General features: G+C 35.8%; 1 protein-coding gene across 1 annotated transcript in view; it reads right to left on the bottom strand.

Moving 5' to 3' along the window:
* The window catches only part of LOC106142349 (uncharacterized), an 85047-nt gene that overhangs the window by 14252 nt on the left and 45181 nt on the right, over positions 1–25614 (bottom strand). The window contains exons 3-4 of the mRNA XM_013344078.2: positions 6605–6782; positions 2531–2670 (exon numbers count right to left, since the gene is read on the bottom strand). Coding sequence (XP_013199532.1) covers positions 2531–2670; positions 6605–6782 — 318 coding nt within the window. The remainder of the gene's footprint in view (positions 1–2530; positions 2671–6604; positions 6783–25614) is intronic.

The raw sequence follows: 25614 nt of genomic DNA, 5'->3' as shown, positions 1-25614 counted from the left end.
TATGTATGTGTTACACACTTTATCGACAGAGTGCAGCATACGCGTATAAAATATTTTGATACGCGTATGCTGCACTTGAAAGTCTCTTTCCATCTTTTTGCCGAGATCACGTTACAAATGTTCGCGAGAAATTATCTGTGGTCATATTTTTATTGGAATCATAACTTATAATTTTGTTTGAGAAGATTTCTTTTGCAAAAAATATTATAATAAAAAATTAAATTGTGAAATTTCATCAAAACATTTTGCACAAACATTTTCTGTGGTCGTATGTGTATGAATTTTGCTGAATACTGGTAGCTTTTTGATAAAATTACAGAAAAAAAAATCTTTTATTGTCCCCATAAAAAAGAGATTATCAGACTGAACGGAAATATAAAAGTGACGATCGTAAGACGAGGTGAACAGCAATTGTTTACTTAAAAGTCCCAATTGTATTAAATATATAATGTTATTGTTTTAAATAAACTATATTATTTGTTTTTATATATTTCTCGTAACAAAAATAATTAATAATAAATAAAATATATAATTATTTCAAAGAGCATGAACAACGCAATTCTCATTATATCTGAGAACTTGTATGAAACAATTTATTTTTTAATTTCCATTCGTTATTGCAATTTTTTCAGTTGATTTCAAAATAATAAATAAATTGAAATACAGACATATTACAAATTGACACCTTCTAAGCTAGCTAGCTAATATATTATTTAGTCATTACATCGCATATTTTATGAGTTATTCCGAGAAGCTACGCCATGACTTTTTTATAAGCTTCCAACATCACTTTGAAAATAAGCTCACTCACGACTCTCGAGCTTTGAAGGTCAAAGGTAAGGCGAGAACTTTGTGTGAGTACAGTTAGGTCAGAAGAATGTATACTCTGATATGTATCTACATCTAAATAGGAACTGGTACCGGTAAAAATCGATAAGGACCGGTAACTGCTGATTTATTTTATGGTTAAATTTAGTAACTCTTTTATTTTGACATCTGGCAACACTGGAGCTCACTTGTCAATATTATAGCTCCGTACCTAATTAATTAAATGAAATAAATGTTTAAAAGCACAAAAACTAACTATAATTTTAATGTTAATTAAATTTTTTTTTATAGTAAATGTAATATTGTGTTGTTTCGTTAAAAATTATATAGTTCTTTACGGGTAAAATGTGGTGAAAATTGTAGTCTAGAAGTTGCCGGTTTTTAACGTAAACAAAGGTTAGTTCGGCAGTTTTTTTCAGTGGTAAGTACTTTTGGCCGTGTGATTTCCAGAACTACTCGTTGGTATAGAACCCGGGTAATCAAAGTTGAACTACGTCTCTTTTCCAGGGATCTAGCTACTAGCTAAACGTGGCTTTCAAGTCTTTAGTCTATTTTTTACTCTATCTACCGCGTATGGAAAAAACGACGCGATATGTGTGTTGATAAAAAATAATTAAACGTTTTGTGAGATGTCAATTACATGTAAATTTGGTACAATAAAGCGGCAAAATGAAGATGTAATTATTCACAGTTATAATGCAATTAATTTTAAAAGCCAATCAATAGCACAGTCTATCCATGTGTATCGGTTAATATAAATTAATTATTATATGTATATGAATGAAATAATAAAACATGCACCAATGAAAAATAATGAACAACATTTATTGAATACACGGAATAAATTTATTGACGCTCAAATGCCAAATAAATTTATTTATTTGCTTAAAATAAAGTTTACGTAAGCGTATTTATGTATCTATATTATATTAAATGATCTATAGTTTTGACTCTCTTCTCATATTTTATATAGGTACGTTATTATTTAAGAAGATTAATTAAGTAGATAATCGTAAGATTAGCCGTGTGGTTCCCAGCGCCAATAGAAAAGAGAACAGGACCACTCCATCTCGTTTCCTTGGATGTCGTAAAAGGCGACTAAGGGATAGGCTTATAAACTTGGGATTCTTCTTTAAGGCGATGGGCTAGCAACCTGTCACTATTTTACATCTCAATTCTATCATTAAGCCAAATAGCTGAACGTGGCCATTCAGTCTTTTCAACACTGTTGGCTCTGTCTACCCCGCAAGGGATATAGACGTGATTATATGTGTGGCGACATCTCTACGCCACTCGTCACAACATCCAATCACACAACAACTGTCAATCATCGCGAAGAAATTGACGCGCTCAACCAATAGCAGCGAAGTATCCAAATCGCGATTTCAAAGATTTCACGGATTGGAGCTATACATACAACCTCCGACACAACATCGTCGGAGCCGCGGTTCCCCAGGCATAACACCTAGCCTGGCGGAAGATCTTCCCTTTGGTGGCGGTCGAGCCGAATCATCGCTCGCGCTACATATGTATGTATGTAGATAAATCGTGAAGAGGTTACAAACAAACAAACTTTCTATTTCATTTATATGTAAGTTAGGTAAGGCTTTGGTCCTAACCCAACAGTACATAGAATCATAACCACACGTTTATTAATCTACGAATCAACAAATAGATGACATCTTCAACCTCCAGACCTTACCTCTTGAGGCTCGGAGTCCACGAACCAGTCTATAGTGGCTGCGGGCAGTGAGTAGTCAGATGTGCAGTTCACCAGCGCCTGTTCCCCGGCCTGAACCAGGGTCGGGAGACCAGTGATGAGGGGCTCATATTCTGGTAACACTGCGGTGGAGAATGAAATGTGTTAATCATTATGAACAATAAAATACGCCTACATACATACATACATATAATCACGTCTATATCCCTTGCGGGGTAGACAGAACCAACAGTCTTGAAAACACTGATAGGCCTCGGTCAGCTGTTTGGTTTACTGATAGAATTGAGATTTATATAAAGTGACAAGTTGCTAGACCGTCGCCTTAAAGAAGAATCTCAAGTTTATAAGCCTATCCCTTAGTCGCCTTTTACGACATCCATGGTAAAGAGTTGAAGTGGTCCTATTCTTTTTTCTATTGTTGCCGGGAACCACACGGCACTATTAATAAAACTATATAAAACTAGCTGTCCCGGCAAACGTTGTTTTGCCATATAAATTTTTTTTAAGTAATTTCTAGTTAAAAAAATTTGTTAAGGGTGGGTTTTCATACCCCTTATCACATGTCTTTAAATCAACTGAAAATATATATACGAATTTAAAATTCAAATTTAAATTATTCAAATTATTATGGGACATTTGACAGTCCCATAATAATTTGAATAATTTGGCCTTAACCTGTCACTATTTGGATCTCAATTCTATTATTAAGACGAGCAGCTGAACGTGGCCATTCAGTCTTTTCGGGACTATTGGCTCTGTCTACTCCGTAAGGGATATAGACGTGACTATACCTATGTATGTATGTATTATGGGACATTTTAACATCACTTAATAATTGTCATATCTTTTGGTTTCACAACATTGGTTGACGTAAAATAAATTACTTAAAACTAAGTATACCTCCGCTTTCAAAGCGTCAGTGCTGAAGAAGCGGCAACAAGCTGCACTGCAGCATTTTCGACAACGTCAACTTCATGTTCAACTAACTTAACAAAGTATTTGTCCTTCTTTCGGTAGAAAAATTTCTACCTTTCTACACACACCTCTCTACTATAAGTCTATGTAGATGCAAAATTGGAATTGAAAATGTATGAAAACTAATTTCCTTTGCAAAGAAATCCGCGCACTTATTTCCTAAACATTCTTTGAAAGCAACATCCGATATGTGTGATTTCAAACTTACGCTTTGCATTATAAGTACTATTTATAAACATACATATTCTTTGGGGGTAGACAGAGCCAACAGTCTTGAAGAAACTGAAAGGTTGCGTTCAGCTGTTTGGCTTTATGATAGAATTGAGATTCAAGTATCGACAGGTTTGCTAGCTCATCGCCTAAAAGCAGAATCCCAAGTTTTTAAGACTATCCCTTAGCCGCCTTTTACAAAATCCATGAGAAAGTTTGAGGGAACCACACTGCACTCTTTAGTACTTTAATACCTGTAGTAAGTATACATAAATCCGATGTGAGTTCTGAATTCAGCGTTCCATAAATAGAAAATGTGAAAGAAATGTCACTAGTGAAATTCAGAAATGAAACTTGACTCGCCTGAATGAAAACGTACCTTTTACGAGCTTTCATGTCAGGTATTTCATATTTGTTATTCAATGAGACTGACTGCCTTTATGATTTATGATCAAACTAGCTTTCACACGCAGTTTCGCCTGCGCAAATATAACGCCACCTATGAGAAGAGTACGTTTTACTCAAATCCCGCGGGAAATATTAAAAGAGTACCCTCTGTTCTTATCCAGAATAGCTGTGCCCGCGACTTCGTCCGCGTGGAATAGTTATTTTGGGCATCATTCAAGCCCTCAAGGATGAATAATTTTCCCCGTTTCTTTTCACATTTTCTATTATTTCTATGCTCCTTATAGTTGCAGCGTGATGTTATATAGCCTAAAGCGTTCTTTGATAAATGGTCTATCCAACGCAAAAATAATTTTTCAATTCGAACCAGTAGTTTCTGAGATTAGCGCGTTCAAACAAACAAACTAACAAACAAACGATCAAACAAACAAACAAACTCTTCAGCTTTATAATATTAGTATAGACTAGCTTTTACACGCAGCGGCGCGTCGCGAATAAATCGCCACCTGTAAAAAGTGTATTACGCAAATCCCGCGCACGCAACTACGTAACTGCGCAAATTAAGCGCCAAAAACAAAATGTGTAGGTATTTCGCGAATCATCTTCAAGAAGATTGGTTCAAAAGATAACACGTGAGGAGGTAACAATCAAACATACAAACTTACTTTCGCGTTTATAGTATAAGTTATAGGTTATATTTAAACAGGGTTATAAACTTAAGATTCCTCATTTAGGCGATGGGCTTGCAACAAGTCACTATTTGAATCTCAACTCCATCATAAAGACACAAAGCTGAACGTGACCTATCAGTATTTTTAAGACTGTTAACTCTGTCTACCCCGGAATGGATATAGACGTGACTTTATGTATCCAGCTTAAATAAGCTGGTGTAAATTCCATACAGAGATTTGAACCCTGGCAAAGTTAATCAATTAAGGAATAAGGTTGTTGAAAAGTGAATAAACTGTTAGAAGTCGGGATTGAATCGCGAAGATTTTTGCTCCTTTTGAAGATAAATCATCCGTTTCAGTGTAATTAATGTTTCCAATCCAATTACAGTTCTCTTTTTTTAACAACATCAAAGAATTAGATAAGTACTTCAAAATATTTCACTTCGAAAGTATGCAAGAGTGGAGAGTAATACTTTGTTATGAACAAGAAATCTATGTTACAGGTTATGTATCACCTGAAATAAATTTTAATATATGTATACCTACGGGATAAATTACACAGATTGAGTTAGCCTCGAAGTAAGTTCGAGACTTGTTTTTCGAGATACTAACTCAACGATACTATATTTTATAATTAATACTTACATAGATAAACATCCAAAACCCAGGCCAATCAGAAAAAGTTATTTTCTCATCATGCCCTCGCCGGGATTCGAACCTAGGACCTCCGATGTCACAGACAAGCGCACTACCGCTGCAGAGGCCGTATCAAATTAGTAGTTTTTATGTATTTATATTTTTATATTTATGTACATCAAGGAAAAAAGAAATAACACTAAAGAGAAATTCAGTATAAGGGCACTACTTATTTCTAGAGAAATTTCTTCCAGTAGGCCCGCGATAGGAAAATGTAAGGAAAGGCATTGGCTTTTGTACAATGTTTACATACGTTTGTACCTTTTTTTTAAACGGTTTTTTTTGTAATGTTTGTACGCGTATAAAGTAAGAATTGCTGAAATAAAGATTGTTTGTAGGTAAACTCTTTAAAAAAAAAAAGAAACTTAACAACTTAAAAAACAATCATTGGATTTGGAAGAGTATGTACAATGGCTTATTATTCCAATTGATATTTCTTCATTCAACCAAAACATAAATAAAAATCCATAAACAAAAAGGCAGCGCATAATAGTCAATTAATTTCTTATTAAATAATGATAAACATATATAAATAAAATATATATAAACATTCGTGTGGTTCCCGGCACGAAAAGGGAAAAGAAAAGGACCACTCCATCTCCTTCCTATGTATAGTATGTCGTAAAAGGTGCTTCTTTAAGGCGACTGGCTAAGCAACCTGTCGCTATTTGAATCTCAATTCTATCATTAAGCCAAACAGCTGAACGTGGCCCAGCAGTCTTTTTAAGACTGTTGGCTCTGTCTACCCCGCAAGGGATATTGACGTGATTATATGAATGTATGTATAAATATGAGTATATTCAATTGTTAGTTGTATAAAAATATCATTATCTTTTACCTCGATTGACATACTCGTATTACAGACAAAAATCTGAGTAATGCCGAGCTTGCATGAAGAAAGTTATGAATGTGGATGAAGCGAAGGTAGTATGCTGAGATCGTGGCAAGTGGAAAGAGGTAGTCTCTGCCTACCCCTCCGGGAAAGAGGCGTGATTTTATGTATTGTATGTATGTATGTACGTACATACTTTCCCGTTATGTAATCACATATTGTGGTATGTATGTAATCTGAGTAATTTAAGGGGTGACGCATACTCACCAGCTAAAGTCATATTTGACGACTTCCTATCGACCGCGAACCTGGGACCTTCGCTGGAGACCTCGCAGGTGTACTTGGCTGTCCCCCTCTCAGGCTTGACGGTGATCACGCAAGACCTGGAGTCACAGGAGCTGTTCATCACCGCTATGCCCGTATTGTTGAAAGCCCTGGTCTCGTACTGTTGGCAAAGAAAATACATTGGTACATACATATGGTCACGTCTATATCCCTTGCGGGGTAGACAGAGCCAACAGTCTCGAATAGACTGAATGGCCACGTTCAGCTATTTGGCTTAATGATAGAATTGAGGTACAAATAGTGACAGGTTGCCATCGCCTAAAAGAGAATCCCAAGTTTATAAGCCTATCCCTTAGTCGCCTTTTACGACATTCAAAGAAAATTCGGCGTTAATGTATGGTAACAGATTGTCTGACGGTACGGAAAGATACCGTTAGGAAATTAGGACAAATTCAGGTAATTGGAGGTCTAACCATGATCTGAATTGGGTAGGTAATGTATGCGGAATTCAGACGGAAGTCGCTTCATGTAAAAATCTGACTAACTCACTCCAAAGGTCGTGAACACTAATTGACCCCGAAGAACTTCTCCAGAGAGGTCAAGACTTGGACCAAACCCAGGACGATGAATACTGATTAAACTTTAGGCCATTAAGCATCGATTAGAACATACATACATTAAATCACGTCTTTATTCCTTGCGGGCAAGACAGAGCCAACAGTCTTGAAAAGACTGAATGGCCACTTTTTCACTTTTAATTTCATTTTAAAAGGAAGTATTATTTCGTCTCTAGCACATATGACATGCCAGCATGATAGAATTGGGACGGCAGTTCATGATGGAAAGTACAAGGTTAGCCTGAAGGCAAGCGAATCACTACATCAAGGTCAATGGAATTAAAAAAACCATTCTTTATAAATACGTTCATTGAAATTCGTGTGCCATCAACCGTCAAAGTTAGTCGTAATTTTTAATGTGACCATAAAAGGTAATCAGCTGTTACCCCCTGGATGCGACTGCGCAGTTAATTCAACCCGTTCGGGGGTCAATAAAGGGTTAATAATGCTTAGGTATGTGTGTAATTATCGTGAAATGTGATGTTGTTGCCTTTTGTATAGAAGGGTGTTATTATTGTGTGATATAAAAATTAAGTGTGGTACTGATAAGAGTATTTTGTGAACAAATTTGATAAGGAATAATAAAAAAAAAAAAAATATGAATGGTATGTGAATTCTAATTCAAATTTTTATAAATTACTTTAGGACATTTCTAACATCGCTTTATAATTATCATATCTTTTGGTTTCACAACATTGGTTGACGTCGAATAAATTACATAAAACCAAGTTTACTGCCGCTTCCAAAGCGTCAGTGAAGAAGAAGCGTTAACAAACTGCACTGCAGCATTTTCTTCAATAACATCTTATAGTGCCGTGTGGTTCCCGGTACCAATACAAAAAAGAATAGGACCACTCCATCTCTTTCCCATGGATGTCGTAAAAGGCGACTAAGGGATGGGCTTACAAACTCGGGATTCTTTTTTAGGCGATGGGATAGCGACCTGTCACTATTTGAATCTCAATTCTATCATTTAGCCAAATAGCTGAACGTGGCCATTCAGTCTTTTCAAGACTATTGGCTCTGTCTACCCCGCAAGGGATATAGACGTGACCATATGTATGTATGTATGTTCATCTTATAGTGGCATATTATTTATTGTTTTGAGAAGAAATAGCTAAAAATAAGGAATGTAGTCGCAAAGGTATAATTGATCGTATAGTCACAGAGACAGTTAATACGCTCCAGAGGATTCACTACATCGGATCATGGAGGGCGCTATTTCTAAATTAAGCATCTCACAAAAAACGGCGAGACGAACGATTACCGTTCGACATCAATCCGTTTTACTTTAAAAATTTAATGTGTAAAATTATAGATTCTGTGGTGAAATAGAAAAAAACTTAGTATTAATTATAAACATGATTCTGGAGTGAGGTTTTACCAAAGCGTCAACGTAAAAGTGAAATAACCTATATTATATCATGGTTATTCATACAGTTACTATAACACTTAAAAATAATCACGAATAGTTTCATATCACTACATAGTATAAAACAAAGTCGCTATTTTAGTCTGTTTGTCTGTATGCTTAAATCTTTAAAATTACGCAACGGATTTTGATGCGGTTTTTTGTTACAGGTAGAGTGATTCAAGAGGAAGGTTTTTATGTATAATTTTTTCCGAATTTTGCACCCGTGCGAAGCCGGGGCGGGTCGCTAGTTTTATACATAACAATGATCATGAATCATTAACTGACACGTAGCTATCAAATTTTTTTTGTATTGTTACGCACTAGGCTAGACTAGCATTCAATTGAACATAACAAAGAAATTCAATAAAGTAATGGAATAAAGCCATAAATAAATACACAGACAAGTCAAGTGAATAGTAATGCGGAAAATTCATTGATTTAAAATGATTTGAGTTAATTCATTGGTGCCATGTGGTTCCCGGCACCAATAAAAAAAAAGAATAAGACCACTCCTTCTCTTTTCCAAGAATGTCCCAAAAGGTGGTTAAAGGATAGGCTTATAAACTTGGAATTCTTCTTTGAGGCGATGGGCTAGCAACCTGCCACTATTTGAATCTCAATTCTATCATCAAGCCAAAAAGCTGAACGTGGCCATTCAGTCTTTTCAAGACTATTGGCTCTGTCTACCCCGCAAGGGATATAGACGTGACCATATGTATGTATGTATGTTCATCTTATAGTGGCATATTATTTATTGTTTTGAGAAGAAATAGCTAAAAATAAGGAATGTAGTCGCAAAGGTATAATTGATCGTATAGTCACAGAGACAGTTAATACGCTCCAGAGGATTCACTACATCGGATCATGGAGGGCGCTATTTCTAAATTAAGCATCTCACAAAAAACGGCGAGACGAACGATTACCGTTCGACATCATTCCGTTTAACGTTAAAAATTTAATGTGTAAAATTATAGATTCTGTGGTGAAATAGAAAATAAATATAGTATTAATTATAATATAGTAATAAATATAGTATTAATTATAAACCTATAATTAGGTCTTGGTTATTCATACAGTTACTCTAATAGTTAAAAAAACTGCTTTGTGTAGGTATTATTTTGCACAAGACTATCATACAATTGAACATAACAAAGAAATTCAATAAAGAAATGGATAAAAGGCATAAATAAATATACAGACAAGTTAAGTGATATTAATGCGGAATATTCATTATTTAGAATGGTTTGGAGTTAATTCATTGGTGCCGTGTGGTTCCCGGCACCAATAAAACAAAGAATAGGACAACTCCTTTTCTTTTCCAAGGATGTCGCAAAGGCGACTAAGGGATAGGCTTATAAACTTGGATTTCTTCTTTAAGGCGATGGGCATAGAGAATTGAGATTCAAATAGTGACAGGTTGTTAACCTGTCATCAAGCCAAAAAGCTGAACGTGGCCTATCAGTCTTTACAACACTGTTGGCTCTGTCTACCCCGCAAGGGATAAAGACGTGAATATATGTTTATATGGAGTTAATTCAAATTCAAGAAAAGCACCCCAAGCCGATAACGTTCCGTTTCGCTCTTATTTCGATTCTTTGAGTACAAAACTAATGAGAATCGATGCTCAAACATCTATAGACTGTAGAAATATCTGCTCTTTCCTTTTTTACATCTGATAGTAGGTATTTTGTATGTATAAAAATTATTTGTGCTTGTCTGGAAATAAGCAACCTATTGTGTCTAACTGGCCATAAAAAAAAAGTAAGACTAAAATAAAAAAAAGTGACGATCGCAAGACGAGGAAAAGAGCAATTTGTTAACATACATATAAGACCTGATTGTATTTAATGTTTTTTTGTAATTGTTTTAACTCAAATCAAATATATTTATTGTAAATAGTAAGTTCTGAATTAGTACAAGAAGAGTGGAGTTTTAGTTGCATTTGTTTTTATATATTTCCCGTAACATATTATTATTTCAAAGTGCAACAGTGCTATTTTTATATGACTTGATATACTTGTGCCGTATAGTTCCCGGCATCAAGCCAAAAAAGAATAGGACCACTCCATCTCTTTTCCATGGATGTCGTAAAAGGCGACTAAGGGATAGGCTTACAAACTTGGGATTCTATTTTAGGCGATGGGCTAGCAACCTCTCACTATTTGAATCTCAATTCTATCATCGAGCCAAAAAGCTGAACGTGGCCTGTCAGTCTTTTCAAGACTGATGGCTCTGTCTACCCCCCAAGGGATATAGACGTGACCATAAGTATGTACGTATGTATATTTCCCGTAACATATTATTATTTCATAGTTAGCACTGTTCATGCACTTTGAAATAATAAATATAGCTATTTATATGATTTGATATACTTAAACATACATGTCAACATACGATTTAATATAACTCGTATTATGTAACGTTTTCAACTACGAATTTGAGTAAGTGGTGTTTACCTTCAATGGTTTTCACATTTAGCAATTAAGTTAACATATGTATAGATTGTTATCATGTACGAGTATCAATGTACCAGATAAATAAACACGTGTTCATAATAATTGTTCTACGTATGAAGTATATTCATACGTAGGTACTTGGGATTCATCTTTTAGGCGATGGGCTAGCAACCTGTCACTATTTCAATATCAATCCTATCTTTTCTTTATTTTTCTTTTCAAAAACTGTTGGCTTGACAACGCATATAGACGTGATTATATGTATGTACGTATGTATATGTATGCGATTGTAAAAAATTAAATCTTTTTCTATTTAATGCCATCAGCCGGTCGCAGCGAAGCATGTTTTGTCATTAGCCAATAGCTTAAAATATTTTTGGTGCGCCGCTTTTTTCATCGCGCGAAAAACTATCGCTGTCCCGTTTCACGTCATAATAAAAAGCGAAACAGCAATAGTTTTTCGCGCGATAAAAACGGCGTATCATGTAACATCAACAATTATTTTTCATACAAACTTTTCTCCGTCAACAAAACGTGCGATGAAAATGCTACAGTGTAGTTTGTTCCGCCGCTTCTTCTACACGTGCGCTTTGGAAGCGGCAGTAGTTATAATTAGATTTAAGTGATGTGACATCAATAAGTGATACCTTGTATCCAATTATGAAAATAAATCTATTCTTTTCTCATTTTCTAACAATAGAGTAATTTTCGTTTGGTTTTGAATGTAAATCATCTTCTGCTAAATTATGTAGAGACGGCCGAGCTCACTTCCGACACTCAACGTTTTAGAGAAACAGCCGTGTGGCCACTAGATGAGCGAGTGCGTTGCGGTCAGTATTATTTATAAGACTAGCTGTGCCTGTGACGTTTTACATACATACATACATACATATAATCACGTCTATATCCCTTGCGGGGTAGACAATAGTCTTGAAAAGACTGATAGGCCACGTTCAGCTATTTGGCTTTAAGATAGAATTGAGATTCAAATAGTGACAGGTTACTAGCCCATCGCCTAAAAGAAAAATCCCAAGTTTATAAGCCTATCCCTAAGTCGCCTTTTACGACATCCATGGGAATGAGATGGAGTGGTCCTATTCTTTTTTTTCTATTGGTGCCGGGAACCACACGGCATACGGCACACGTGATGTTGTTCGCGTGGTAAATTTGGAAAAAACGTAAGTACAGACATCAGTCAGTTACTGTTGTATTGTATGTATGACAAGAAATTGACTTATATTTATTTATTAAAACTGTATGCACGTAAAATGTACAACAGGTGGACTTAATGCCACAAGGCATTCTCTGCCAGTCGAACCTTTGTACCAAACTGAGATGGATATACGGAGAGTGCTATAACTGTAAAATAAAAAATAAAAAAAAATAAACAAAAATAATAATAGATTACTTAATATACTTGCATAAAATATATTACAAATATAAGTATGACTATATATATAATTGAATTATAGTCAGTGTCAATGACTTTGGCAATCTGTACGAGTAGAAAAACAGCTGATACAGACTGTATATAGTACGAGTATAATATACTGATAGTATGTAATGTAGTATACTACAATATATTAATATAGTATATAGTCTGAAAGCTTGATCAAAAATTCTTCTCAATAAATATTTATCTTCTGTCTAACTCTTGTTTTGTGGCCTCAAATGGAACATATAATATGCAAACTCGATTACCATAAATTCAGTCGTTTTTGTGTATTTTTTTTCTCTATTTTAGCGCGTGTAGTATGATTCCTAATAGGATGCTTTTATGAGTTGCTTTTTCATTATATAAATAATGGAAATGCCTGTTGAATACATTCTCTCAATAAAATGGATATTTTTTTACATCTCCCATAGTTGTCGTAAAAGGCGACTAGGGAACGAACTTCTAAACTTGGGATTCTTCTTTTAGGCGATGGGCTAGCAACCTGACACTATTTGAATCTCAATTCTATTATTAAGCCAAACAGCTGAAAGTAGCCTATAAGTTTTTTCAAGACTATTGGCTCTGTCTACCCCGCAAGGAATAAAGACGTGATTATATGTATGTACGTATGTATGTATATATATATATTGACCGGGAGCGAAGAGTTCTCGAACACCAAAAAGAGGAGAATCTTACCCTACACCAGGTGTATTAGCCTTCTGATCCGTGGAAACTGCTTGCGTAATTAAAGAGGCTATTTTGGTATGAAGATGTCGCTACTATCGCTCAATAGAACAAAGAACGTGTTTGTATGGGAAAATGCTCCCTTATATCCTCTTAACGCTTCATATGCCGGAAAATTCGAAAACTGAAATGACACGAGACACAGTGGTCCATTGTTTTTCTTCATTAATAAAGCTTTATGAATATTTATAGGCGTTCAAAATTAATGGCGTGACGTCATTGCCTTAATTAAAAAATTTCGCTGGCGCAAAATTCGATCATAAAGTGCTTGTTAAAAATTGTTTAATTACACATTTTTATATGTATGAAATTTCTTTTTTGTCTAATTTACGAGATAAAACATGTTATCTAATTAATATGGGGAAGTTTGCAATTTTTAATTAAAACTTATCAGTATTTGAGCGAGCGGAATACCTACTTGTTTGTTGAATTGTGTTTGAAAACAGTTTCTTTTTATACTTCTTTGTATTTATATCGATTAATAGTTTAATAGCAAAAACAAATTAACTTCTACATTACTCTTTATTTATATCGATTAGTAGTTTAATAGCAAAAACAAATTAACTTCTACATAACGACACTAAGTAGAACCTTGTTAACTAAAATTAAAACTATCAATATAATTTCTTTAAAGTTTTCTTTAAAAAACTCTTTCGATTTTTAATTTAACAGCGGATCATTCGCACATTTAAAAATAGTATCTTAGAAATGGTTGAAAGTTCACTAGCTAAACCTATTACTTTGCATTCAATAGCCTGCCTCTAATAAATTGCAAAATAAATTCAATAGCTAAAACGAGATGTGTACTATCTCAGGGTAATTTATTCGGAGCCTCTCCTCGCTTGTTCCGGCTTTATATAGTGTTGGTGGTTTGAACAGCTGCAAGTTTATAATGTCCTGGTACTGTAATGTTACAACGTTATTCATTCCTTGTTGATTATTTCATGCATACAGCTTTATAATCACGTCTATATTTCCTTACGGGGTAGACAGAGCCAACAGAGTAGAAAAGACTGAAAAGTTCAGATGTATGGGTTACTGATGAAATTGAGATTAGAAATAGTGACAATATGCTAGCCCATTACCTGTAGTTATTTTGGGCATTATTGAAGCCCTCGTGATGTATAATATATGATAGCATAAAAAGCCTTCCTCAATGAATGGTCTATTCAACACAAAAATAATTTTTCAATTCGAACCAGTAGTTCCTGAGATTAGCGCGTTCAAACAAACAAAGGCTAGTAGCCTGTTTATATCTGAATTTCACACCTATTATTTCGTTATTTTTTTGATACTGTTTGCTCAGTAATTGATTAAGACGTGTTTATACGTATGTATGTAAATAGTTTTGGTTTGAGCAGCGTCAAGTTTATAATGTCCTAGTACCTAACCTACTGTGATGTAATAACATTATTCATTCCTTGTAAATCATTTCTATGTTGGTTGATATTATAAATTCCATTCGATTTTGTGGCAAAATATCGTATGAGACTATTTGCTCGCGAAAATTATACATCGACATATGATTTAGATTAATATTACCGCTGCAAGTTCCTGAAGTGCTGGTACCGGCTGACATTATTTACCCTTTCGAATTACGGGTTCGAATCCCGGCCAGGGCATGATGAGTAACGAACTTTCTCTGATTGGCCTGTATCTTGGATGTATATCTATCTTATTATTTATTATAAAATGTAGTATCGTTAGGTTAGAATCTCGTACCAAAAGTTTCGAACTTACATCGAGGCTAACTCAATCTGTGTAATTTGTCCCGTATTTATTTATTTCTTTATACAACGCGGAAAAAGGTATCCTTTTATTCTGTTTATCCGTTAAACTAAACAACCAAGTATTTAATATCCCACGGGAAAGAATGTATGTAAAACTGAAGGGTCTGAGCGGTGCGATTAAACGGGACTAAATTGGTGACGCGGGGAAGGTGTTCCCTAAGAACTCGGGTTGTTATTTGTGATTTTGGTTAATGTTTGTTTTGTTTTGTTGAAAATGAACTTACCGTGCGTACGCACGTGAAGTGTGGTTCCCGGGACCAATAGAAAAAAATAATAGGACCACTCTTTCTTTATCGCATGAATGTCGTAAAAGGCAACTAAGGGATAGGCTTTTAAACTTAGATTCCGATCGAATAATAACCGATGGATGGAATTTATCTTAATGGAGGTTTACGGCTGACTTAGTCACGCAAAAGAAACTGTATTTCATTAAAAAAAAAGGAATGAGACGGTGTGGTCGAATTCTTTTGTTTTATTGGTGCTGGGAACCACACGGCATAGCAGTGTTGTTATAATTAGCTGTACCTATAAAATGGTTACTGGACAAACTATTTTTCACCCTGTTAGCACGTAAGATGTACGCTTCGATTATTCCATAAAGGGTTGGGGTGATTATACTGACCGATAAATTCCCTTATAGGCACATTAAATGTTATAAGTTCCCCTTAACAGCGTCACTGAGGTCAGAAAATAGGTAAGGTTTGTAGCGATAGCATATTTTGGCTCGACCGCCACCAAAGGGAAGATCTTCCGCCGGGCTAGGTGTGATGCCTGGGGAACCGCGGCTCCGACGATGTTGGGTCGGAGTTTGTATTTATGCTACAATCCGTGAAATCTTTGATTGCGCGATTTAGATTCTTCGCTGCTATTGGTTGAGCGCGTCAATTTCTTCGTGATGACATCGCGAGAAAACATTCAGGCAACTGGATGTGTTAACTTGGGATTCTTCTTGAAGGCGATGGGCTAACAAGCCTAGCTGTCTTATAAAGCCATACAGCTGAACGTGGCCTTTCAGACTTTTCAATACAGTTGGCCCTGTCCACCCCGTAAGGGATATAGACGTGATAATATATAAATATCTATATGTATGTTTGTATGTAAATATCATGTTATTATATACTAGAGGCCGCCTGCGACTTCGTCCGCGTGGAAACCCTATCAATCCCGCGGGAACTCTGGGATAAAAAGTAGCCTATGTGTTATTCTGGGTCTTCAGCTACCTACATACCAAATTTCATGGTAATCGGTTCAGTAGTTTTTGCGTGAAAGAGTAACAAACATCCATACAAACTTTCGCCTTTATAATAAGTAGTAGGAAGTAGGATTATAAATATGACAATAATGCAAAATGCCGTGTAGTTCCCGGCACCAATCCAAAAAAGAATAGGACCACTCCATCTCTTTCCCATGGATGTCGTAAAAGGCGATTAAGGGATAAGCTTATAAACTTGGGTTTATTTTAGGCGACAGACTAGCAACCTGTCACTATTTGAATCTCAATTCTATCATTAAGCCAAATAGCTGAGCGTGGCCATTCAGTCTTTTCTATACTGTCAGCTCTGTCCGCCCCGCAAGGGATATAGACGTGATAGTTATGTTTGTATGCAAATTTCTAAATTGACGTAAATTTGATATTTCTCAGTCCAAGCTCTTGCAAATAGAAAATTGAATTCGCCTCATATAAGTTTCATTCGATTTAAACCCACCACGCTCTGCTCTGAATAATCTATTTATGAAATGGAATTATGTAACGGTAACTTTTAAAATTTATGAATGTATTCAATTGTTTTATAACTAGCTGTGCCCTCGACTTCGTCCGCGTGGAATAATTATTTTGGGCATCATTGAATCCCTCAAGGATGAATAATTTACCCCTTTTTTTTTCACATTTTCCATTATTTATTTGCTCGTTGTAGTTACAGCGTCATGTTATATAGCCTAAGGCCTTCCTCGATAAATGGTTTATTCAACACATAACGAATTTTTCAATTCGCACCAGTAGTTTCTGTGATAAGCGCGTTCAAACAAACAAACACTTCAGCTTTATAATATTAGTATAGATTTATATTATATCGATTTAGTGTATTTGTATAAAAATAAAATGCAATCCCTACCCCGCCAATTTATGTAGAAAGTTTTACAAATGACAGTACTTAGCATGGCACGCGCGATGCCGTTTTTATCGTGCGAAAAACTATCGCTGTTTCGCTTTTCATTATGACGTGAAACGGAACAGCGATAGTTTTCCGCGCGATAAAAACGGCGTCGCGCGTGCCAAACTACGGAAGCTGTCATTTAAAACACTTTCCACATAAAACGGAACGTATACACATAACATTCCTTTTCACTCTTAACATTGCTTCAGCGTCATAGCGTGTATATTAAATAGAAATTGTCGCTTGTAACTTTCATTTCGTATTATACTTTTAGTATAAAATTCTGTTTGCAATCATTGTATTCGAGAAACGTCCGAACAAACAGTTATATTATCTCGATTACCGAAGTCTAGACGGAAAATAAGACATTATTGAGTTTATAAGCTAAGAGTTTGAGATAATATAGACGTGGAGTGAATTAACTTTAATGGATATAGAACTGAAATAGTATGATTTTTATGTTTACATACATATATATAATCACGTTTGTTTACCTTGCGGGGTAGACAGAGCCAACAGTCTCGCAAAAAGTAATAAATAGGCCACGTTCAGCTGTTTGGCTTAATGATAGAATTGAGATTCAAATTCAGGTTGCTAGCCTACAAGAAGATTCTCTAGTTCATTATCCTATCCCTTAGTCGCCTAGTACAAAGGAACAGTCACATTCATAGGTATAGCTTCAACGCAGCTCTCGCAGCAAGGCACGCGCGACACAGTTTTTATCGCGCGAAAAACTACACGTATTAGTGCAGTTAATGTTTAATATTTTATTATTGATTTCTTGATAAAATCACATGTAAAAAAAATATTTGTTACTATTTCGACCTCCATCTTATTTGTAACTACTTAAGTTTTTTGGGAAACTCGAAATACTTACAACATATTGCTGTCCCGTTTTATGTCGTTATAAAAAATCGAAACAGCGATAGTTTTTCGCACTATCAAAAAACAACGTCGCCTCTGTGGGTCAAATCGCTGATAACTTTATCGAATAAAAACCACTCTAAATTCAATTCGGACTCAAATGCAAACGAAACAAAGATTAAACTCCATCAAATGGCTGTTATTTTTAGGTTTCGCTGTATAAATCGATGAAAAATTCCGCCATTTTTATTCACAATGGATTCTTGCACTTCAATGAGAAATAATAAATGCCACGCGAACTGTATTCAAAGTTTTTGTACGCAAATTTCCATTATTATTGTACGGATCCTATTTACTATCTTATATTATAAATGCAAAAGTGACTCTGTCTGTCTGTTACGCTTACATGTCTTAACCACTGAACCGAATTTGACGAAATTTGGTACAGAGATAAGAAGAAGGACATATTTAAAGGCAAGGAAGAAAAAATGAAGGCTTCTTTTTATTGCGAAATCTGAATGAAAACCACGCGGGCAAATTGAATGGCTAAGGCTCGTTTCTTGTTATAAATGTATATAAAAGAGAACACTGACTGACTAATTAACTGTCATCTAACGCACCGAAACCGCTGAAGTGAATTTCCCGAAATTACCGTGGGAAACAGAAATTTTAACAGAATTATACCGATAAGACTTACAATTACAATTGTTTAAACTCAAATTTCAATTTAAGCGAAGTCTAGGATTAAACTTTCCGCAGACATTGAAAATTTTAATAGGCAGACGAAATCCATTTCAAACGGCTAATGTTCCTATTAAACGTTATTTGTTTTAATCATCCACTCGTTAGCGAATTTCCACGTGAAACAGAAACTTTACCGCAAATACACCCGAATTAATTCGGCTTAAATCCGAATCCTTTATATAATTCACAATAGTGATGTTCATCGTTGTCTGTCGATATTTATATAAATAAGGGAAAAACGAAATCAAGAACACAAACTCTTCTCATCATTCCCGCGCTGTATTGCAATAGCAATACACTGCGCAAGAGAGCTGCCCGCGCGAGGGTCACCTGTTGCCTCCCTCAGACGTTTGCTGAGCGCCTTGTGGAGCTCCCGCGCGCCCTTACCCCAAGGACCGAGTGTCTCGACACCAAAGGGTGCGAAAGGGTAAAATATTTATTTATTTTAACTTTTTTTATAATATATTTGAGTGTGCTTGACCTCAATCTGCCTGGTGGTAAGCAAGATGAGGCTTCATGGCATTGTCAGATGTCAGAAAGTACTTGAAAGATTATCTGTTGTTCCAACGTTTCTATTCACACTTTTATATTTTGTAATCAACCCAATATTTGTTAAAAAAAGGTTGACAAAACAGATTTATTTAGTTACTAGCTGTTGGAACAAAGGTTGACTAAGCAAATTTATTAAGTTATTTTCTTTGATCTACTATCGATATAAATGTCGATAAATTCGCGTGGCGTAACGTCACTACCTGGCTAACAATTTCTGCTAGCTATGCAATAATATTCCGTATGATAACCGCGACGCCGTTTTTCTGAATCGCGAGTGAGGAACGACTAATATTATTCCAAATTTCGTGAGGGCAGAGACTCAGTGCTGGTGAATGGGACAAGTGATATAATTATAGCGCATTTTATTAACGAATTGTGTAAATAAAAGTTTTTTTATAGTCAGACGGATAAGATTTCTTTATAAACACGAACATGACGCATATTAAACTTAATTTCGTAAAGACATAATAAATAAATAATAATAAATATATACGCGTAAAATTACACAGATTGAGTTAGTATGCAGAGATCGTGGCAAGTGGAAAGAGGTAGTCTCTGCCTACCCCTCCGGGAAAGAGGCGTGATTTTATGTTATGTTATGAGTTAGCCTCGAAGTGAATTCGAGACTTGTGTTACGAGATACTAACTAAACGAAACTATATTTTATAGATAAAAATATATAGATACTAACGTTTTTAAATATCAAACTAAAAAGAGCTGAATCAAAAGAACTTCGATTTAACGAACTCATTACATTACAAACTAGTTTTAACTATTCAAAACATAGGTACATCGTTAAAAGCAATAAAAAGACAACAGAAGCAATTTTAATTTCAAAGTAACATTTGAAACTGTTAGCTAAGAAGAAATTTAAGATAAAACTCATAGCGTATGGCTCTTTCTTTTTCTGTTTGTTGGGAATTCTTTAACGAGTTATTCAGAGGCTACAAAGTGCAATAAAAAGACGAGTAAGGAAGGACGCCATTCAATTTCCTGTTATTTAAAAGTTGCCTTCGTAAAAAGATGGTAAAACGAAACATTTTTGAATTGGGCAGTTTTTTTAAGGCAATAAACTTTTCGTTGGAAATTTGGTTTGAATTTTATTGCGGTGAACTGTGACGGGTATGGCGGATGGTGGAAAGAATTTTAATACATACATAAATATAGTCACGTCTATATCCTTTGCGGGCTTGACAGAGCCAACAGTCTTGAAAAGACTGAGAGGCCATGTTCAGCTATTTGGCTTTAAGATAGAATTTAGATTCAAATAGTGACAGGCTGCTAGCCCATCGCCTAAAAGCAGAATTCCAAGTTTATAAGCCTACCCCTTAGTCGCCTCTTACGACATCCATGGGAGAGAGATGGAGTGGTCCTATTCTTGTATCTTTTGGTGCCGGGAACCACACGGCACGGTTTACTGGTATAAGAGAGCTATTATTATTTCTTTGAGATTTTCTTCTAAGACCTTTTTTTAAATTATTTAAGTATGTATCAAATCATAGCTTTCCATCCCTTATATTCTCTGAGTAAAACCGCGAACTGACAGACAGACATCGCGAAAGTATAATAGTTCCTTGTTAACTACAAAACTCTAAAAAAGATAATATTTAATTGCCCATTTTTTTTTAAATGACAAGCGTTATAATTCTGTTTCTTTTTTTTTCTTTCTTTTCTAGGTTAAATAATACTTCTAATTAAAGTTATTTCAATGCATCGTTTGTAACTTGTACCACACAAAGCCGTAAGAGGCGATTCCTCAAAGGATCAGACGGCGTCGGGTCAGGTCAGCGATTTTTAACCAAACTCACACATTCTTATGATAAGAAGCTGTGTAAGTTCTTACTTGCTTGATATTAATATCCAGACGTACCATTCGTCTTTCCATTATGTTACATACATACATATGATCACGTCTATATCCCTAGCGGGGTAGACAGAGCCACCAGTCTTGAAAAGACTGATCTGTCTGGCCACGCTCAGCTGTTTGGCTTAGTCATAGAATTGAGATTCAAATAGTGACAGGTCGCTAACACATCGCCTAAAAGAGGAATCCCAAGTTTATAAGCCTATCCCTTAGTCGCCTTTTACGAAATCCGTGGGAAAGAGATGGAGTGGTCTTATTCTTTTTTGCAATGGTGCCGGGAACCACACGGCACTGCCGGGTGCAATTTGTTACAGCTAATTCTTTTGGAAGTGTCAATAGTCGAACCGGTAAGGTGCGGGGTTAAAATGCACGCGAATCGTAAAACGGCACAGGTTTAAATCCCACTCTACATCTTTTCTCTGGCCACGTACACAATTGCGTACTTTTTGGCTACATTCAATACTCTTAGGCTTATAAACTTGAGATTCTCCTTTTAGGCGATGGGCTAGCGACCTGTCACTATTCGGATCTCAATTCCATCATTAAGCCGAGCAGCTGAACGTGGCCATTCAGTCTTTACGGGACTGTTGGCTCTGTCAACCCCGTGAGGGATATAGACGTGACTATATGTATGTATGTATTCAATACTCTCTTCCAGCAAGCTCGGCGGTTTCGCGTAATCTCGACCTGACATTTTGCCAGTACGTATCCGAATTGATCAAGTTACGTTCCACTAGGCTTTTATTTTATTTAATTTATTTATTATTCAGATAATATCATGATCCACTTTGCTAGTATAATACAGAAATCTTAGTGATAGTGTTAGTGAATACATATGCAAAAATGAAATTTTAAAAGGTACCCAATAAAAAAAAGAACAACTTTAAACCGGGGTGCCGCTGAAAACTCGGCTTCATATTTGGCCAGCTATCGGCATGGTCCCCCGCACAATATACTACATATAGTCACGTCTATATCCCTTGCAGGGTAGACAGAGCCAACAGTCTTAGAAAGACTGAATGGCCACGTTCAGCTATTGGGCTTAATGATAGAATTGAGATTCAAATAGTGACCCATCGCCTAAAAAAGAATCCCAAGTTTGTTAGCCTATCCCTTAGTCGCCTTTTCAACATCCATGGGAAAGAGATGGAGTGGTCGTATTCTTTTTTGCATTGGTGCCGGGAACCACACGGCACACCCCCGCACAAGATGGCCCATTATTTGTGCTTCCGATCTATTCGCTACAGTTTTCAATATGCTGTTATGACTTGCTCTCTTTTTATACATTCCCTTTCCTATTAACTATACCACCTTACACATGCCGTGAAAAATTTTAAGTCGCTACATTTAAAAGAAGACATGACATACATACATACGGTCACGTCTATATCCCTTGCGGGGCAGACAAAGCCAGTAGTCTTGAAAAGACTGAATGGCCACGTTCAGCTATTTGGCTTAATAAATATAAATAAATAAATATATACAGGACAAATTACACAGATTGAGTTAGCCTCGAAGTAAGTTCGAGACTTGTGTTACGAGATACTAACTCAACGATACTTTATTTTATAATAAATACTTATATAGATAAACATCCAAGACCCAGGCCAATCAGAGAAAGTTCTTTTCTCATCATGCCCTGACCGGGATTCGAACCCGGGACCTCCGGTGACACAGACAAGCGTACTACCGCTGCGCCACAGAGGCCGTTAATGATAGAATTGTATAATAAAAGAAGACATTAAATTATAATTTGATCTGACAAACAACGAACAACTTTAATAATGTTCTATTGACATCATCATCTATTTCCGAAATAAATAATACCTATAAATAATTCTATCAAAATAATATTTAACGATATTACTTATCACAAAACTAATTTTAACTCCAACGAGCAAATTAGCCAACTGTGCCTCCGCGTATCCATCAAAGGTCTCGAGATAAATACATTATACTAATTAAAGTTAAGACGTTATCACACAAAATCCACACGTCATCACGACTATATTAAAACCGAATGAGGTTGAGCTGAATTGAGTTAAACCACAATTCCAGTGAGAAGGCACTATATTCGAGAAGTGTGTGATATTAATGAAAGTTTCATTCATTCGTTCATATAATCACATCTTTGCCTTTGCGGGGTAGACACAGCCTGAAATCTTGAAAGAGTGATAGGCCACGTTCAGCTGTTAGGCTTAATGATAGAATTCAGATCAAAAAGTGACAGATTAGGTCAGGCTAGCCGATCGCCTACAAGAATCCCAATAAAAGCCTATTCCTTACTCGCCTTTCACGACATCCTTGGGAAAGAGATGGAGTGGTCCTATACTTTTATTATTGGTACCGGGAACCACACGGCACTTATACATACATAAAATTTTCTAATACATACATTTATCACATCTTTACAGCGTATATAAATCCAGCAGTCTCCAAAAGACTCACAGGCCACGTTAAGATGCACGACTTAAAAATGGAATTATTCAAGTTACTCTAAAAATAAATGGCTTTACAAAAAAAACACCACAAGCGAGCGAATTTGAACGACGGTTAGTTAGCAAAGTGCTAAACTCACGGAAAACATTATTATTTACCGCGGAAAGTTCTAAACTCGTCGTATTTTCTTAGGAGTTCAGCTGAGGCCTCAATATTTAATTTGACGGTCGGCGCGAACTTAGTTAATTAGTGGACAGTATTAATCTTGACTTTGTTAGGTTATTCGGGCTTTGCCACGAAACATAGTGATGGATCGGGTAAATTTATCATCAATCGAATTGGATCATTTGAAGAATTTTGGTATTAGTAACTTAAGAAATAAATAAAAAAAATTATACGGGACAGATTGAGTTAGCCTCGAAGTAAGTTCGAGAGTTGTGTTACGAGATACTAACCCAATGATACTATATTTTATAATAAATACTTGTATAGATAAACATTCAAGACCCAGGCCAATCAGAGAAAGTTCGTTTCTCATCATGCCCTGGCCGGGATTTGAACCCAGGACCTCCGGTGTCACAGACAATCGTACTACCGCTGCGCCACACAGGCCGTCGAACTGTATGTATATGTATGTATATATGAATAATTATTATTCTGTCTTGAAATCCAATACAAATCATTGTGACACAAATATCCTATTTCAAGTGGAACACTGATCTAATTAGAGTATCTCCGGTATTTCAGTGCACAAAGCCAGGAATCTGAAACCTATGACGTGTTTCCTAAGTTAATAAACTCCAAACAGTGTTAGTCGCTACGTTTTGGCCAACTTGCTCGAACTTAGTTTGTTACAACGCTGACTCGAGTAGCTTATTATGCCGCGTTCTGACGAACTTAGCCGCTGAATGTTTGTTCAAACGCCGTGTAATTCGATTTGGTATTTTGAACTATTTTGTTGAGTTGTATTATATAGTGCCGTGTGGTTCCCGGCACCAATACAAAAAAGAATAGGACCACTCCATCTCTTTCCCATGGATGTCGTAAAAGGCGACTAAGGTATATGCTTACAAACTTGGGATTCTTTTTTTGGCGATGGGCTAGCAACCTGTCACTATTTGAATCTCAATTCTATCATTAAGCCAAATAGCTGAACGTGGCCATTCAGTCTTTTCAAGACTGTTGGCTCTGTCTACCCCGCAAGGGATATAGACGTGACCATATGTATGTATGTATTATATACTGTTATATTTTTTTGTTGACATTGTTTGTGGTCGTGTCTATGTCGTTTGTCATAAAGCGTGTCTATATATTATTCACCGCATATAGTAAAATTCAGTGGTCTTTTTCCATAAACTTCTAGAAACATTACGGTAGCTGTGACCTTAAGAATTGCTTGCAAAATGCTACTTTCATTTTTAAAGGATACAAATTTTGATGAAATATATGTGACCTGTGGCGAAGCGGTAGTACGCTTGTCTGTCTGTACCGAAGGTCCCGGCCAGAGCATGATGTGACAATAACTTTTTCTAATTGGATTGGGTCTTGGATGTTTATCTATATAGGTATTTATAAAAAAATATAGTATCGTTGAGTTAGTATTTCGTAACACAAGTCTCGAATTTACTTCGAGGCTAGCTCAATCTGGGTAATTTGTCAAAAAAAAAATAATATGTTTTATAATTCCTTTGTCATTAATTTTTATTTTCTATTTTTATAGTATAAAATTGAAAAATATGTAGGAATTTTTTAATACGGATGAAACGAAATGAATTTCTCCTATAATTTTTTGGACGATGTAACCAAATAGGTTTCAATGAAACATACAGAAAAATGTAAAAAAAAAACAATAGTTATACTCTCCCATCAAATTGTTTGATCGGTTGGCGTCTACCAGCTACAGCCTAGTTAAAAAAA

Source organism: Amyelois transitella, chromosome 12, assembly GCF_032362555.1.
Source record: "Amyelois transitella isolate CPQ chromosome 12, ilAmyTran1.1, whole genome shotgun sequence".
NCBI classification, from domain to species: domain Eukaryota; kingdom Metazoa; phylum Arthropoda; class Insecta; order Lepidoptera; family Pyralidae; genus Amyelois; species Amyelois transitella.
The sequence above is the reverse complement of the archived record's forward strand: the minus strand, read 5'-3'. Positions and strand labels throughout refer to the sequence as shown.